The sequence below is a fragment of the Sitophilus oryzae genome, unplaced genomic scaffold (genome assembly GCF_002938485.1).
Source record: "Sitophilus oryzae breed Bouriz unplaced genomic scaffold, Soryzae_2.0 scaffold_149_pilon_pilon, whole genome shotgun sequence".
NCBI classification, from domain to species: Eukaryota; Metazoa; Arthropoda; class Insecta; order Coleoptera; family Curculionidae; genus Sitophilus; species Sitophilus oryzae.
The window spans coordinates 650,004-666,162 of NW_022146169.1; the positions used below are offsets into that span (position 1 = coordinate 650,004).

The window sequence follows — 16,159 nt, forward strand, 5'->3', positions numbered from 1 at the left end:
AATTGTGAGCTTTTTGATACATTTTTTAGGTGATTCAACCGATGAAAAATATCTGTAAACGCAGAATTTCTTCCCTTATATAGCTTTTTTTAGTTCTATAGATACCAGACTGTGCGGACGTGTTTAGTGAAGCTCTCGTGATTTCTATTTAATTTACCTAGTAATTTTGTAATAGTTTGCGTTAAATTTTGATAGAAATTATCAATAAGATGAGTGCAAGTAGCAGCGGTAAAAACAGTTCGCATGAATCCGATAAACCTAATATTCCATTGCAAAAACAGAGAACAACATCGATTAACAGTGATAGGAAAAACGTTCAAGATCTTACAAAAAAGGGCAAGGCTGATAGCGTTAAAACTCGAGCACAAAAGAAATTAAGTGATGTCGATATACAGGGGATTACTGAAAAAAGACACCGAAGTGTTTCTGGAAACAAAAGAAAATGAGGGGACCAATAATATTTTTAAACCACGGCATTCTATAATGAGATCACCCACATGTTCCATTTCGAGTGTTGATATATCACAGGATACTGAGCAACAGAGTAGGAAAAGAACTAGGTCTGATTCCAGCCCAGGTAATTTGGAACAGAACAAGATAAGGAAAAAATTTCCGAAAAACAATTTACAAAATACAAACAAATATAACGACTCTACAGAAACTGAACAAAATTCTAAAAATAACACAAGAAATGCGTTAGAAGGACTACTAGATTATTTGGGAGTGATACACAACTATTTAGAAGTGAGCGTTTGTACAAAAAATGAAACAAATATGTCAAATCCGAGAAATGCGCTGTTTAACGTACATAGATTAGTTACCATGTTATCATATAATGTGGGGCAACTTGAGAAAGAAAATGCAAGTTTGAAACAAATTGTTGAAAAATTGAAAGGAAATCCATTAGAAAGTAATCAAACTATTAGCAATGAAGTAAAAAGTAAGACTCAGCAGAGGACATATAGCGAAATAATCAAAGCGAATAATAATACAAGCAACAGTGAAGAGACACAAATGCATCCTAAATGGAAAACACCTACTAAAGAAGAAAAATATGAATTGTTAATTAAATTTGAAAAAGAAAAAAATCCTAAATCAGTAGTGCAAGAAATTAAACAAAATTTAAAGGCAAATCAAATAAGAGAAACAGTTAAACGAGTAAAACAACTGGAGAGTGGCGGAGTAGTCATGCAATTTCATAATGTTGATCAGCAACGAAAAATTAAAGATAGTCTCAGTACGAACAGTAATTTCCAACTCAAGGGAAAAAGAAAATACGTTTCCAATGATAATGGTTACTGGCATAGATAAAGGTTATACTTCTGACCAATTTATTAATGAATTAATTGAACAAAACTCTGACATCAAGGATAATTTTGGAAATGACATAAAGACACAGATAAAATATATTACTAAAAAACCATGCAGAGACATCCATAAAGAAAACTGGGTTCTTCAAGTACCACCGACGCTTTTTAAATGGATCATGAAAGGGAATAATTTAAGTTTTGATTTTATGAAAGCATATGTCACGGAATATTTTAATGTAGCAATATGTTTTAAATGTTGCAATTTTGGGCATGTTTCAAAGTACTGCAAATCACCAGAATGTTGTCACAAATGTGGAGGAAGTCATCACCCGAAGGATTGCTCGGAAGAAACCAATTTAGATTGTCCTAATTGTAAAAGACTTAGGCTAGTTGATCGTAAACATAGTGCCAGGGATCAAAATGTCCAGCATTTCTACTTCAAGTAAAGAAAACTATAAATCATACAACATACGACCATTTTTACAGCAAAATATACAAAACAGTTAATAAAACATATTAAGCCTAATATAGTTGATAATAAAGTTGAGGACATCAGTATTATACATCAAAACATACAGTCTATTGGAAACTCCGTAGATAAAATAAATTACATGCTGCAAAACAATCCGAGTGCAAAATATTGTGTTTTTGTGAACACTGAAATCGATGGAACAGTTGGAGAAAATCAAAATTAATAATTTTCGACTTCAAAATCAGTACTGCCGAGAAGCTGGACAACACGGAGGAGTAGCAATATATGTCGAGGAGACAGTCAAAACGCATGTGATCGAAGAGTTTAACAAATTGTCAGAGACGGGAACATTTGAATGTGCCGCTATTCAGTGTCAATTTCGGGGATGGACATAGTAGTGATAGTGATTTACAGACCACCATCAGGTAACATAGTTAGTTTTTTAGTAAAATGGAACATGTTTTAACATATATTCTGTCTAAAAATATGACTGCTCTTATAACAGGTGATTTCAACATTGAATTATTAAAAGACAATAAAAATAAAAGTGAACTAATGTCTCTTATGTATAGTTTTAATTTTGTAAATACAATAAAAAGAAAACACACGAATAACTGAACATAGCTCTAGCTGCATAGATAATATATTTACAAATATGAACTATATAAAAACATGGTTTTTGAATCACACATATCTGATCACACAGCCCAAAAAATTGTGTTTAAAATAATACCAATAATTAAAAATAGTAAAGTATATAAACGATCTTTTACGGAAACTAATAAAAAATTGTTTTTGGAATCTTTGAGCGAACAAAACTGGGCCAGTGTATATGAAGTTCAAGATAATGATACTGATAAACAGTGGTGTACTTTTCATAAAATATATTCTGAAATTTTTAACCAACATTTTCCTTTAAAGCTAGTATCAATAAAGAACAAAAAGAAACATTTATATGATAATCCACTAATTCTAGAACATAAGAAAAAAATGGATATTTTACTACCACTCTCGAAACATTACCATTATTACAAAGAACTATATAAAAAATATAAAAAACAATATGACATATTATTAAAGCAATGTAGAGCTATGTCATATCAGGGCAGAGTTGAAAAATCAGATAATAAAGTGAAGTGTATGTGGAGCATATGTAAGGAAATAATTGGTAATAATAAAGATGCATCTCCAAATAATCTTAATCAAAATGGACAACAAATGGTTGAAACATTTAATGAGCATTTATTATCAATTGTTCCCAATCTACTACAAAATTTACCAAGCGGCTATAGCATTAACACTGAAATTAATAATAAATCAATGTTTTTAAGACCAATAACGCCTCAAGAATTAATTGATATAAATGCAAAAATAAAAAATAAACATAGTAGTGGTAATGATGAAATTCCTACAAGCTTGATCAAATTGTCAACTGGTGCTTGTCAAGATGTATTGTGTTATTTAATAAACAGCTCCTTTAAGTCAGGCATATTTCCACAAGAGCTAAAAACCGCACTAATAAAACCTATACATAAAAAAGGCGATCCCAAGTTAATAGATAATTACAGGCCAATTAGTCTTCTTCCGGGTTTTTCAAAGCTCTTTGAGTTAGCAATGTTAAGTAGAATGATGTTTTTTATTAAAGAATGTAACTTGATACGCCAAAACCAACACGGGTATTTAAAAGGGAAATCTACTCAAACAGCAATTTTTGAATTTGTTCGGAGAGTTTTGGAACACATGGAGGTGGGGGAATTGGCACTAGGGATGTTTTTGGATCTCTCTAAAGCCTACGACTGTCTTGACCGAGAATTGCTCTTAAGAAAATTGGAACGATACGGATTTAGAGGGAAGTCTCTCGAGTGGCTACAGTCATATCTTAATAACAGAAAACAACAAGTTTCTATTACCAATGAAGGTAAAATATATAAATCCCAGATACGCACAAATAACATCGGTATAGCTCAGGGTAGTATATTGGGTCCAGTTTTGTTTTTATTATTCCTAAATGACTTAAATCTGGCAGTAAATGGACAAAACCAAAACATAATTAATTATGCTGATGATACCAATCTGTTAATTGGAAAAAAACACCTACCCGAATTAATTGACGAGAGCAAAATTTTATTAGATAATGTATCTAGATGGTTCAATGAAAATAATTTAATTCTGAATTCCGATAAAACAAATGTCATCATTTTTCGAACAAAATTGTCACGAACAAATAGACCACTTATATATGATTCGACTAAAAATATATTAATATCTGACCACACGAAATTTTTAGGAATAATAATTGATGAGCATTTAGATTGGAGTAATCATATAGAATATCTTTTGAAAAAGCTGGGTTCAGTGTGCTATGCAATTAGGGTAATAAGCAAATATATGGATGAGAGAACACTAAAAACACTGTATTATTCCAATTTTCAGTCCGTCATGAGCTATGGGATAATATTTTGGGGCAGCAACAGCAAAATACAACGACTGTTTGTAACACAAAAAAGGGTAATACGCACTGTAAGAAAAATGAATTTCAACGAATCGTGTAGAGGGATCTTTAAGAGTGAAAAAATTATGACAGTATATGCATTATATATTTATGAATGTTTAGTATATTTTTACATGAATAGAGAATGTTTTGAGAGTAACATAATACATCAGTACAATACTAGAAAGAATTTACTAAACTATCCCGCTCATAAACTTGCGATTACGGAAAAAAGCCCTTTGTATATGTGTTTAAAGTTTTATAATGAACTGCCCTTAACACTTAGACTCTGTGGAAAGTTAAGCGAATTTAAATTTAAGTTAAAAAATTATTTATTAAATATAGAGCCTTATAGCTTGCCAGAATTTTTTAATTTCAATGGTTAATTAGGATTAAGGAAATATTGTTGAATTATATCCAATATTGTAAATTTTAGGTTTATTTTTTTTCTATATATTTTCCCGTTTATGTAAGTAGACTTATCTAATTTTTGTAAAATATGTGTAATATGCTTTGGAATATTTATTTTGATGTTTGACGATATTTCTCTTTATGTTTTTTTTTGTAACATAATTTGGAAATAAATAGATATTATTATTATTATTATTATTATATAGCAGAAATGAGATAATTTTGTATCAAATATAATTGTTTTGTATATAAATCGTTTCATTACAACGGTAACTTAAAATTATGCATTTGAACTACTTTCACGATCCACCACTTTGTGAAAATGTCAACAGACTGTATAACTTCATTTATATTTAATGCAATAGGCATTATCTCAGTACCAAAATACAAGACAAACTGCATTTGTAGAATTTTTGTATAATTTAGATTTCCCAAAAGGTGTCTATTAAAAGAAAATCACACAGTTTTTTTAATAAACCTGTACAAATCCTCTTACATAAAACGCTCTCTTTAAAACTAATTTTACTTAGGACGGAAAAGACGAAATAACCAAACACAAAAGACGCGAGTTCTTTGTAAAATGGGCGGAACTATCCTACTGGCATTGTAGCTGGATTACGGAACTGCAATTAGATGTGTACCATCCACTAATGTTCCGCAGTTACACTAGGAAGTATGACATGGAGGAACCACCAAAACTGGAAGAACCGATGGGTAAATTTAACTGTAAAATACTAACTTCATTGGGTCTAATGTTTATTTTTAGACGAAGCCGACGCTCGTTGCAATCGGTTGATTAAAATGGGCGGTAAAAATAAAGATGAAGAGCTGGAAGAGAAATTTTATAAATATGGCGTGAAACCAGAGTGGCTTGTAGTGCATAGAGTAATCAATCATCGTACAATGAGGGATGGTAGGACATTGTACCTACTTAAAGTAAGCTTGTTATACACATAAAGCATGTAGATTGTTTATTAACACTAAAATATTTTTAGTGGAGAGAACTTTCTTATGATCAAGCCACATGGGAAGATGAAAACGAGGACATATCGGGACTAAAAGCTGCTATTGAGTATTACCAGGATTTAAGAGCAGCTTGTTTAAGTGGAGTAGGGTCTAAATCTGGTAGAAAGAGTAAAGGTAAGTGTTTGTTATTTAGAAGCGTTGTAAGTGTTCAATAAAATGATGAAACTCAATTTTTTTTGTGAAGTACATTTGAACTACTTCTTACCTGTTACTTCATACTTGTATAAAAAAAAAACTACAAATAAGTGAGGATTGATAATTACAAAAATGTAATAATTTTTAAAAGAAATACAAGGAATTGTAAACATATACAGAGGCCCACAAAAAAGTTTGGGGCAAATGTGATTTTTTTTAAATTCTTGAATAAAGTTTATGCATAATTTTTTTAGTATACTTAATAACAAAAAAGTCATTGTGACATTGTTTTGCAACAACTGTCGGCGGCTAACTACAAAAAGTTCTTTTTACATTTACCACCAAAAAGTCGGGTTAAGTTACATAATATTAAAAAAAAATCAAACAAAAATGTTATTCAAATTTGATTCTGCATCTTTCTATCAAGTTTCATAAAAATACAGGGACTTGTAAAACTATTTTTTTTATATTTTTCAAAAGATTTTCATAAAAGTATTTATGCTAAACTTACCCAAAGCAAATTAAATCCAACAAGAATTATTTCTAATACTTAAATAATAAATAATATACTTTAAAAAGAAAAGCTCCAACCTAGCGTATTGTTTTTTTATTTATGGAAAACTTCATATCTAGTTTTGATTCATTCTGTATGTACCAAGCATTTAGCATAATTTATTATAACTAGCAATATAGGAGACATTATTCATAAATTTCTTACTGTTATAAAGCATCAATATAATTGGTTGTTTTTAACATAGAAAAATGTTTAAATAGGTAAAAATTAAATTCAATAAATCTCATATTTCAAAAACTCCTCGGTTGAGATTATGATATTGTTACGTTTTTCGTCGGTTCCGTGTGGATAGAAAGTCACAATTTATTTAAACACTATTTATTTAACACTAATTAACAAAAATAATAACGATAAAAGACTTATAGAACTATTTACAAACGATTTATAACTAAGAATTTATTTTGAATTTTAGCGCGTCAACTGTATATTTATAACTGCCCCCTGTAGGCCACGGCCGCCGGCTTTTATACCGGCAGGTAAAGAACTCTAGAATTGTCCATAGATCGTTAGGTGCGTAGAGAAGGTTTTCGAATGTTCTCGTATGTACTCGTCCATTCCAGTGGGACTCGATTCTTCTCGAACGAATGAATCATTGCGGTGTCTATGCGATGTTAAGGTCATCCGAGGGCGGGCCATATTGTGAGGTTAGGTCGAGTCCACACCGGCCCGCAACACTGCCCCCTTTCTTAGGTACATGCTCGTCCCGAGATTATACGGTGAATGAAGGTATTTGCAAAGCTGGCCCCTGGTACATTGCGAAGTCTGGTAGAAATAGCAGTCTACAGTTTTCTCTCCCGATCTCAGCTTTGGGTTGTAGCAGCAAACGAGGATCTCGATTCCCGTAAATCTGAACAAGACTTCAATCATGTTCCGGATTGTACGCCAACTCAAACCATCGAGTCCACACGCCAGCTTCGGAATGGCTAATCGTGCAATGTTGTTGTTTAGCAGGGCTTCTCTCAGTTCAATCAGGGTCTTCCATAGATTGAGATAAGTCGGCTTACTCGGGGACCATTCCTTGGTGACCAGGTAGAAGATGTGCCTTGCTTGACCATGTGCATTGTCGGTTAGCCTCAAGACGCTTCCAACCTCTGGATCCTGTCGGCGTAGTTCTCCGACACGCCCAAACTTCTCATTGAACGTCGCAGCGATTCCTCTGGACATCCGCAAATCTCGAGCCACACAATGAGCGAGCGAATAATCAGGAGGCACGGAAAAGAGGTCTCGTTGATCTTCTTTGGTTACACCATAGCGAGCCTTCTCACTGCTGTTGTATCGGGCCATGAAATCGTCAAAGGACATCTCCGAATCAGGGGGATCAAAGCTGCAGGTTCTCACGGTCCCAGCACGATCTTCTATTTCGCCTTGGTAGGGGCTCAAACGGTTGAAATGGACTACCCTCGGTTTTCCTTTTGGCAATTTTCTGATACGGTATACGACGTCATTAATTCTATCCATGACTTCGTATGGCCCTTCCCACGAGGATTGTAGCTTCGGAGATAACCCACGACGTCTCTGCGGGTTATATAGCCACACCAACTTCCCTGGTTGGTATCCTCCATGCTCAGCTTGAATGTCGTAGTGTTCCTTCATTCGGTCACTAGCACTTTGAATATTTAGGCGGACTCTCTGATGAATGTCGTCCATCCTTTGACGTAGTGTGTGGACATAATCTTCTCCGGCGACTTCTTCTCCCGGTCGGCAACCAAATTTCAGATCACAGGGTAGGCGCACTTCCCGTCCCATAACGATGCTGGCTGGAGTTTGCCCTGTAGATTCTTGGACGGATGAACGGTAGGCCAACAGGAACAGGTGAAGAAATTTGTCCCAGTCTCTTTGGTGGTCAGAGACTACTTTGGCCAGATAACGGTTGATAGTTCTGTTCATGCGTTCAACCATCCCATCGGATTGTGGATGTAGAGCAGTCGTCCTGGTCTTGCGGATGTTCAGGACTTCACAGACGCCTTGGAACAGATTGGACTCAAAGTTTCTTCCCTGATCTGAATGAAGCTCCATGGGAACACCAAACCTGCAGATCCATTCTTTAACAAGGGCATCAGCAATCGTGGACGCTTCTTGATTTGGCAACGCGTAGGCCTCGACCCATTTGCTGAAGTAATCCATTACTACCACAATGTATTTGTTGCCATCGTTCGTCTCCGGGAAAGGACCAGCCACGTCGATCGCTATTCGTTCGAAGGGACTACCAACATTGTACTGGCGCATAGGGGCTTTACCACGCTTTTGTGGCCCATTAATGGCTGCGCAAATGTCACATTTCTTACACCAGGCCCTCACATCTTCTTTGCAGTTCACCCAGTAGAACCGTTCACGCAGCTTGCCAAGTGTCTTGGTAACACCAAGATGTCCTCCGCTGGTTCCATTGTGAACTTCCTCCAAGACTTCTGGGACCCTCTTCTTTGGAATGACGATCTGCCTTCTCTCTTCTTGTCCCTCCGGTCTCGATCACACGGCGAAGTAGTCCGTTATCTATTACCAAGGAATTCCACTGGGCCCAGTACGACTTTACGTTCGGCGAATATCTGCAAACTTCTTCCCACGTTGGTCTTGGCCTGTGTTTTCCAATTAATTACTAAACCTAATTCTGGGTCACTGGTTTGGTCATTTGCAAGATCTCGGGTTGCCAACTATCATTAACCACAGTTGTTCTTAGGAGTTTCACTTCTTTCTCTTCTGCTCGGGAACAATGCTTACAGTCCTTAGCGCAAGGTCTTCTGGAAAGTGCGTCGGCATTCCGATGGATTGCCCCAGCTCGATGTTCTGTGTCGTAGTCAAATTCTTGTAATCGTTCAATCCATCTAGCTACCTGCCCTTCAGGATTCTTAAACTGCAACAGCCAATTCAAAGCAGCATGGTCTGTTCTTAACAAGAACTTTCTTCCATAGAGATACTTGTAGAAGTGTTCCACTGCTTTAACTACTGCTAGTAATTCTCGTCTGGTTACACAGTAGTTCCTTTCCGGTTTTGACAAGGTCTTACTAAAATAACCAATGACTTTTTCTTGACCATGCTGGATCTGAGACAGAACAGCGCCTAACGCAACATTGCTAGCGTCGGTATCCAATATAAAGTTTCCGTTGCCAAGAGGGTAGCTAAGTATGGGCGCACTAGTCAGGGCTTTCTTCAATTTTCGGAATGCCTCGTCAGAATCTGAGTCCCAAGAGAAACGCCTCTCGCCTTCGGTAAGTCTGGTCAATGGTTTTGCGATGGTGGCGTAACCTTGTACATAGCGGCGATAGTATGTGCATAGTCCCAAAAAGCTTCGTAGTTCATGTTTGTCTTTGGGTATCGGCCACTCTTCCACTGTCTTGGTCTTCTGTGGATCTACCGCAACTCCCTGGGAGGAGACTACATGGCCCAAGTAGTGTGTACCTTTTCTTGACACAGATGACATTTCTTGGGGCTAAGTTTCAAACCAGAGCTCCCTAGTCGCTTGAAAACTTCTTCCAAATTCTTCAGATGATCGTCAAAGGATTTCCCAACCACTATGATGTCATCCAGGTACACGAAACAGGTAGTCCAGGATAGTCCCTTTAACACAGACTCCATTAGTCTCTTAAAGGTAGCTGGCGCGTTGCACAATCCAAAAGGCATGACAGTAAATTGCCACAGTCCGGAGCCCACCGAGAACGCTGTTTCCTCTCTGTCTTGGCGCCATGTCGACTTGCCAATATCTTCAGATCCAAAGTAGAGAATATCGTCGACCCCGCCAGCGTGTCTAGAGTATCGTCTATCCTCGGCAGGGGATAGCTATCCTTCTTTGTAACATTATTGAGCTGCCGATAATCAACACAGAACGTGGTGGTACCGTCTTTCTTCTTTACTAGTACTACCGGCGATGTCCACGGGCTGTTAGATGGTTCGATGACACCCTCTTCTTTCATTTCTCGAAGGATTTTGTCAGCTTCTTCACGTTTGGCGAGCGGAAGTCTTCTCGGATTTTGTTTGATTGGTCGTGCATCTCCGGTATCAATTTTGTGTTGTACTAAATTGGTACGACCTCTCTGTCCTGCTTCTCCTTTATCAAACACATCTTGATACTTGATTATCAGGTTTCTCAATTTTCTTCTATTTTCGGGAGATAATCCTTTAACGTTTACTAACTCCTTCACCATTTTGTCCGGAATTTTTGAAGTCGAAACTTTGGAGGCTTCCACGCTTCGAACGACTGAGGAGACCGAACAACAGTACCCTAAGAGGGTTCCCTTCTTCAAGGATACAGAATAATAATTCGTGTTCATTACTCTCACCGGTACAGTTTTCTTCGCTCGTAGCAGGGCTTTTCCAACAGCGATCCCTCGTCCTATTTCGCTGTCATGGTTCCTTGGCTCCAACAGAATAATACTCCCATTATTCATTTTACCTTCTAGGCAACCATCCAAAAATATCTCACAGCGCTCAGGGATCGAAACATCTTCTGCTACCACCACGCGAAGCGTCTCCTCACATTTTCGATGCAGAACCACTTCTTCTTCATTTATTTTCAAAATTCCTTGTTTGAGGTTTAGCTCAAAACCTCTAGTGGTCATGATGTCCATTCCGAGAATAAGTTCATCTTCGATGTCTGCTACTAACACTCGATGATTAAAACAGGTGCTTCCGATAACAAAATTAAGGTTTACTTCTCCATGGACAGCAGCGGAGCCCCCCGTAGCAGTACGTAGTCGCCATTGTGTTGTTTTAACCTTCTTCGATGTTTTAAGAATGTCCGGTCTGATGATAGTTTTCGTCGCACCTGTATCCAACAGCATGGTCCGGAACTCTCCATCAACAAAACCATCCACAAAAATGCTGTTGAATTTGTGTTGTAGCGAGGCGACTTGAGCAGTTTTCGTTGGGGCATGTTGGGTACAGGTCGACGTGTGCCCCTTCATTTCGACCCTTAGTAGTTTTCCGACCTCGACGGAGCCGGTTCTTCGTTCTTCTCCTTACAACGGCTTCGCATGTGTCCTACCTGTCCGCAGTTCCAGCAACGATCGGTCCCTTCTTGCCCATGTACTGGTCCATTATCTTCCGAATAATCCCTTCCACGGATTCGTCAGAACATTCGTCGATGGCCCGTACTCTTCCTAAAGACCGAGAACTTTGTTTCGCGGCCTCAAATTCTAGGGCACGTGCTAAAGCATCCACCAAGTGCGTTGGGTGGGCTAGGAGAAGTGCTTGTCTTGTCTCGTTGTCACGTAAGTCGTCGGAGAATGCCTGTACTGCCAACCGCTCCATAACATTCTCTGGCGTAGCAGGGTACGCAAGGCGAACGAGGCGGGCTACGTCGGCTTCAAACTCCTGCAGAGACTCATTTGACTTTTGAATGCGATTTTTTAGCTGGGAATGACATGTTCCAAATGAGCTTGGCCGTACCTCATTTCTAAATGTCGTACCAATTGCTGATAATCTCCCTGTTCCGATGGTGACAATGTCTGCAGAATATCAGTCGCATCTCCTCGCAGTGCGACAGTCAAAGCGGTAGCCTTTTCAGCGATTGTCCATCCGTTCGCTCTCGCAACGGCCTCAAACTGGCAAAAATAATTGGCCCAAGCGGTCTTTCCGTCAAACTGTGGAGGCTTAATAACTGACTTTGAGATATACTTATTTTCGACTAGTTTCGGTGCCTCCGATGTTTCTTGACATTTTGGTGAATTTGATTTCGCTATTTCTTCTCTTAAAATTTCGATTTTTCTATTTACATCTTCCTCAATCTCTGTTATTTTGTCTTGTGTATCTGTTATCTTCTCTTCTAATTCCCTGAATTTTCTGTTATCTTTCTTCTAAATTAAGTATTTTATTATTAAAGCTGGCCTGTATGTCTTTAGAATTTTCTGCGATCTTATCTTCTAAAATATTAATTAAATCCTGGGAATTTTTCATCATTTTATCTTCTAAATTATTCAAATTGCCGTTTAAATTGTCTTGCAATTCCCGGGAATTTTCTGTAATTTTGTCATTCAAATTGTCTTCTAATTTTTGTAGGCACGAGTCAAGGTCACCTTCCAACTCAAAGCAAAATGTGTCAGGATCCTCACCTTCCTCAATCAAAACGTCTCTCAGTCTGGCTTGCAAAATGCTTTTCTTTCCATCTGTCTCGCATTCCCTCTCTTCCAGTATGCTTTTTAATTCCGACACTTTCAGGTCTTTCAATTTTTTTGGAGCCATCGTTAGTCTTTTTATTTTTCTAGTCTATCACACACGCCACACTTGACACCAATTGTTACGTTTTTCGTCGGTTCCGTGTGGATAGAAAGTCACAATTTATTTAAACACTATTTATTTAACACTAATTAACAAAAACAATAACGATAAAAGACTTATAGAACTATTTACAAACGATTTATAACTAAGAATTTATTTTGAATTTTAGCGCGTCAACTGTATATTTATAACTGCCCCTGTAGGCCACGGCCGCCGGCTTTTATACCGGCAGGTAAAGAACTCTAGAATTGTCCATAGATCGTTAGGTGCGTAGAGAAGGTTTTCGAATGTTCTCGTATGTACTCGTCCATTCCAGTGGGACTCGATTCTTCTCGAACGAATGAATCATTGCGGTGTCTATGCGATGTTAAGGTCATCCGAGGGCGGGCCATATTGTGAGGTTAGGTCGAGTCCACACCGGCCCGCAACAATATTACAGTATTTTTAGATTGGAAATTTTATGAGAATATTTAATGAGCGAAAAAAATATACAGAGTATTCTTTTTTTAAACATATGTATATTGTATAATCCAAAAAAAAATGGCGCCCAGTTGGCTTGGAAATATGACGCGCGATTGATGACATTCCCTTATAATTTTACATATAAAATGACAGCGATCTTCATTTCAAAGCGATCGCTGACTATCCTCGCCCCTTTTTTTTATCATATTCTATAATATTATTAACTTTAGTGTAAATATATATCTATTTAAATTTTCTTGTATATCTGTAAAAAATAGTGTTAAAATATGCGCTACTATTCCCTACATACATTTTTGAGCGAAAAAACTTCAATAGAAAATTTGATATGGATTTTTTTTTGAAATATTGGGTTATCCTCAATTTACACAAAAACAGTGAGTAATTGACATAACTAGTTTAAATGTTTTTGCCTGTCTGTAATGGATACAATTATTGGAAAAATTACAGTTTTTGAAACCCCTTAAACAAAACTACAATATTTCAAGCTGAGCTTAGTCAACAGCTGTGTTTATAGATTTAAAATCATTCAAAAATGATTAAATATAATATCCATTTAGACTTCTTTATTATTTTTTTTCATCAAGATTAGAGTATTAGATCATATAAAAAAGCTATAATGCTATTTTGAATGTATTATTTCAAAATTACAAGATGTGTAGTCTGAAAATTAACCATTTATAGTTTTTTTTAAATTACTTTTATTAGATTTGTTTTCGTTCTAATAACATTTTTATAAAAAATACTATTTTTTATTTTGTTTTTGAAAAATAAAAGAAAACGTATTTTTTTAAAGTTTTTGTATATTTATGAAACACTGCAATAAATCGCGTGAAATATATGTAGACTGTTTGAGAGGGGGTTAATCACTGCGACTTTACAAATCTATTGTGTAGACATATATTTAAAATTTATATCTTTTTTCGCGCGCACACTCTGTATATAAAAGTATAATATGGATATACAGACAATTATTATTATTATGTAGAATTATAGTATAATATAATATCCTAGTAAATTAAGAAATTGTAAAGTGAATAGAAAAAAAAAACAAATAAAACTATATTTGTACTCTATCGGGATTACTTCATTAGGCAAGTCAAAATCAAAGACGAGGGATCTGATGGACGACGACGACCGAATCACACCAAGAAGGTACACTCCTCCTCCAGAAAAGCCCATATCTGATCTTAAAAAGAAATTGGACAAACAACCCAACTATATAGACGAATGCGGTATGCAACTTCACGAATACCAGTTAGAAGGTACAATAATCATTCAACGGACCTAGAAAACAAACGTTCTATAATCCTAACCAAACATTTTCAGGTTTGAACTGGCTGAGATATTCGTGGGCAAATGGCATCGACACAATTCTTGCCGACGAGATGGGACTGGGTAAAACAATTCAGACCATTACGTTTTTATATTCCCTGTATAAAGAGGGGCATTGCAAAGGGCCCTTCTTGGTTTCCGTACCCCTTTCGACCATTATCAATTGGGAAAGAGAATTTGAAACATGGGCGCCAGATTTTTATTGTATTACTTATGTGGGTAAGTTGTTTAGTGAAACAATCACACTTGTTATTCTTGAATTGACATAATTTTAATTATTTTTTACATAACGTTGTAATATGATATTTAATTATATAATAAATCTACACATATACGTTAAAAACGGTGTCAGAGTGACCCTTGAAAATATAATCGCTGATAATTTCTGTTGGGTCGATTTCTATATACCGGGTGAGTCTCAAAAGTGGTTCACCCCTATAACTTTTTTGTTTTTTTAGTTAAAAAAAAACGAGATTTGGTATGTTAATATATCGCTTGCTTAGAGTTACACAGTTGTATGTACACTGGGGTAAATTGTTCAGGAGAGGCATTTGAAATTTGGGGTGTCTCGACTAGGCACATATGATTTGGAAATAATCATGTTACCAAATTCCTGCTTTAGTCTGATCACCAATATGTGTATTTAACAGACAAAACAAAGAAAAAGCGGTTTTTAATGAAAATATCGTATATTAAAAAAGTAACATACAATTTGGTTACTCTAGATACCATAGAAAAATGTATTTATTGGTACATACAACTAAGTTAAAAAACTAAAATTTTTAATTTCTGAGAAACATTTAAAAGAAAATAAACGTTTTGTAACTAGGAACAGTAAAAAACATAACATAACATCATTAACCTAATAAAATTGAGCAGTTAAAACAGTTCAGTTACTACTATTTAAATTCACAGCTTCAAAATGGTAGTGTAATATTGCCTATCAACTTCGGGCATATGGTTCATCATTGCTTTGATGGCAGATATTTTCTCTGCAGATATAGAGTTTTTTACATCTGCAGGTTTTGGAGTTGGCACAATTGATACACTAGCTGTCCTCGTACGAACAGAAGACTTTAGATTGATTTTGGTCCAGTTTTTATCTATGTAGGAAGTTTTGTATTCCAATTCAAAAAAGGATTGAGTAAATTTCAAGCATTTAACTTTGGAATACGGAACTTTCTTATAATCAAGTAACCCTGTACATGCCTTAAAGTCTTTAAAATGGCGAGCCTTCATCTGAATTATACAGTATGGTTTTCTGAGGTTGACTTTCAAGAGAAGTCGTATCAATGACACTGGAGAAAGGTACTCACTTTTTTTAAGGACTCGTTCAATGGCACTATGGACACTATCTATCTCCTGGACACAAGAATGCCCAGGTGTTGAAAACTTCATGGTAATGATGCCTAAGTTAGGGTGCTCTTGTAAAAAATATGATACTGCGTAGGACATCAAAGAGTTTCTGTTTTGTGGAACACAACTATCACTCCACAATACTAAGTTGGTGAGATTTGGATTGTCATCAAATACCCTTTCCAAGATTGTTACCACAGCACTGGCAATGTCATTGCCACTTCGTCCCATAAACATTTCGTGCCAAACAGCACAGTATACTTTCTTTGTACTTGACAGGATAGCTGTTAGATTATATACATTAAACTTACTCCTATAGTAAAAACTACTGATTTCTGCTCGAGGACATGACAGAACATTTT

General features: G+C 36.2%; 1 protein-coding gene across 3 annotated transcripts in view; it reads left to right on the top strand.

Moving 5' to 3' along the window:
* The window catches only part of LOC115877991 (chromodomain-helicase-DNA-binding protein Mi-2 homolog), a 57,946-nt gene that overhangs the window by 20,864 nt on the left and 20,923 nt on the right, over nt 1-16,159 (top strand). For all 3 annotated transcript variants that reach the window (XM_030894342.1, XM_030894343.1, XM_030894344.1), the window contains exons 11-15: nt 5,215-5,398; nt 5,451-5,620; nt 5,680-5,824; nt 14,201-14,371; nt 14,436-14,660. In XM_030894342.1, the coding sequence (XP_030750202.1) occupies nt 5,215-5,398; nt 5,451-5,620; nt 5,680-5,824; nt 14,201-14,371; nt 14,436-14,660 (895 nt within the window). The remainder of the gene's footprint in view (nt 1-5,214; nt 5,399-5,450; nt 5,621-5,679; nt 5,825-14,200; nt 14,372-14,435; nt 14,661-16,159) is intronic.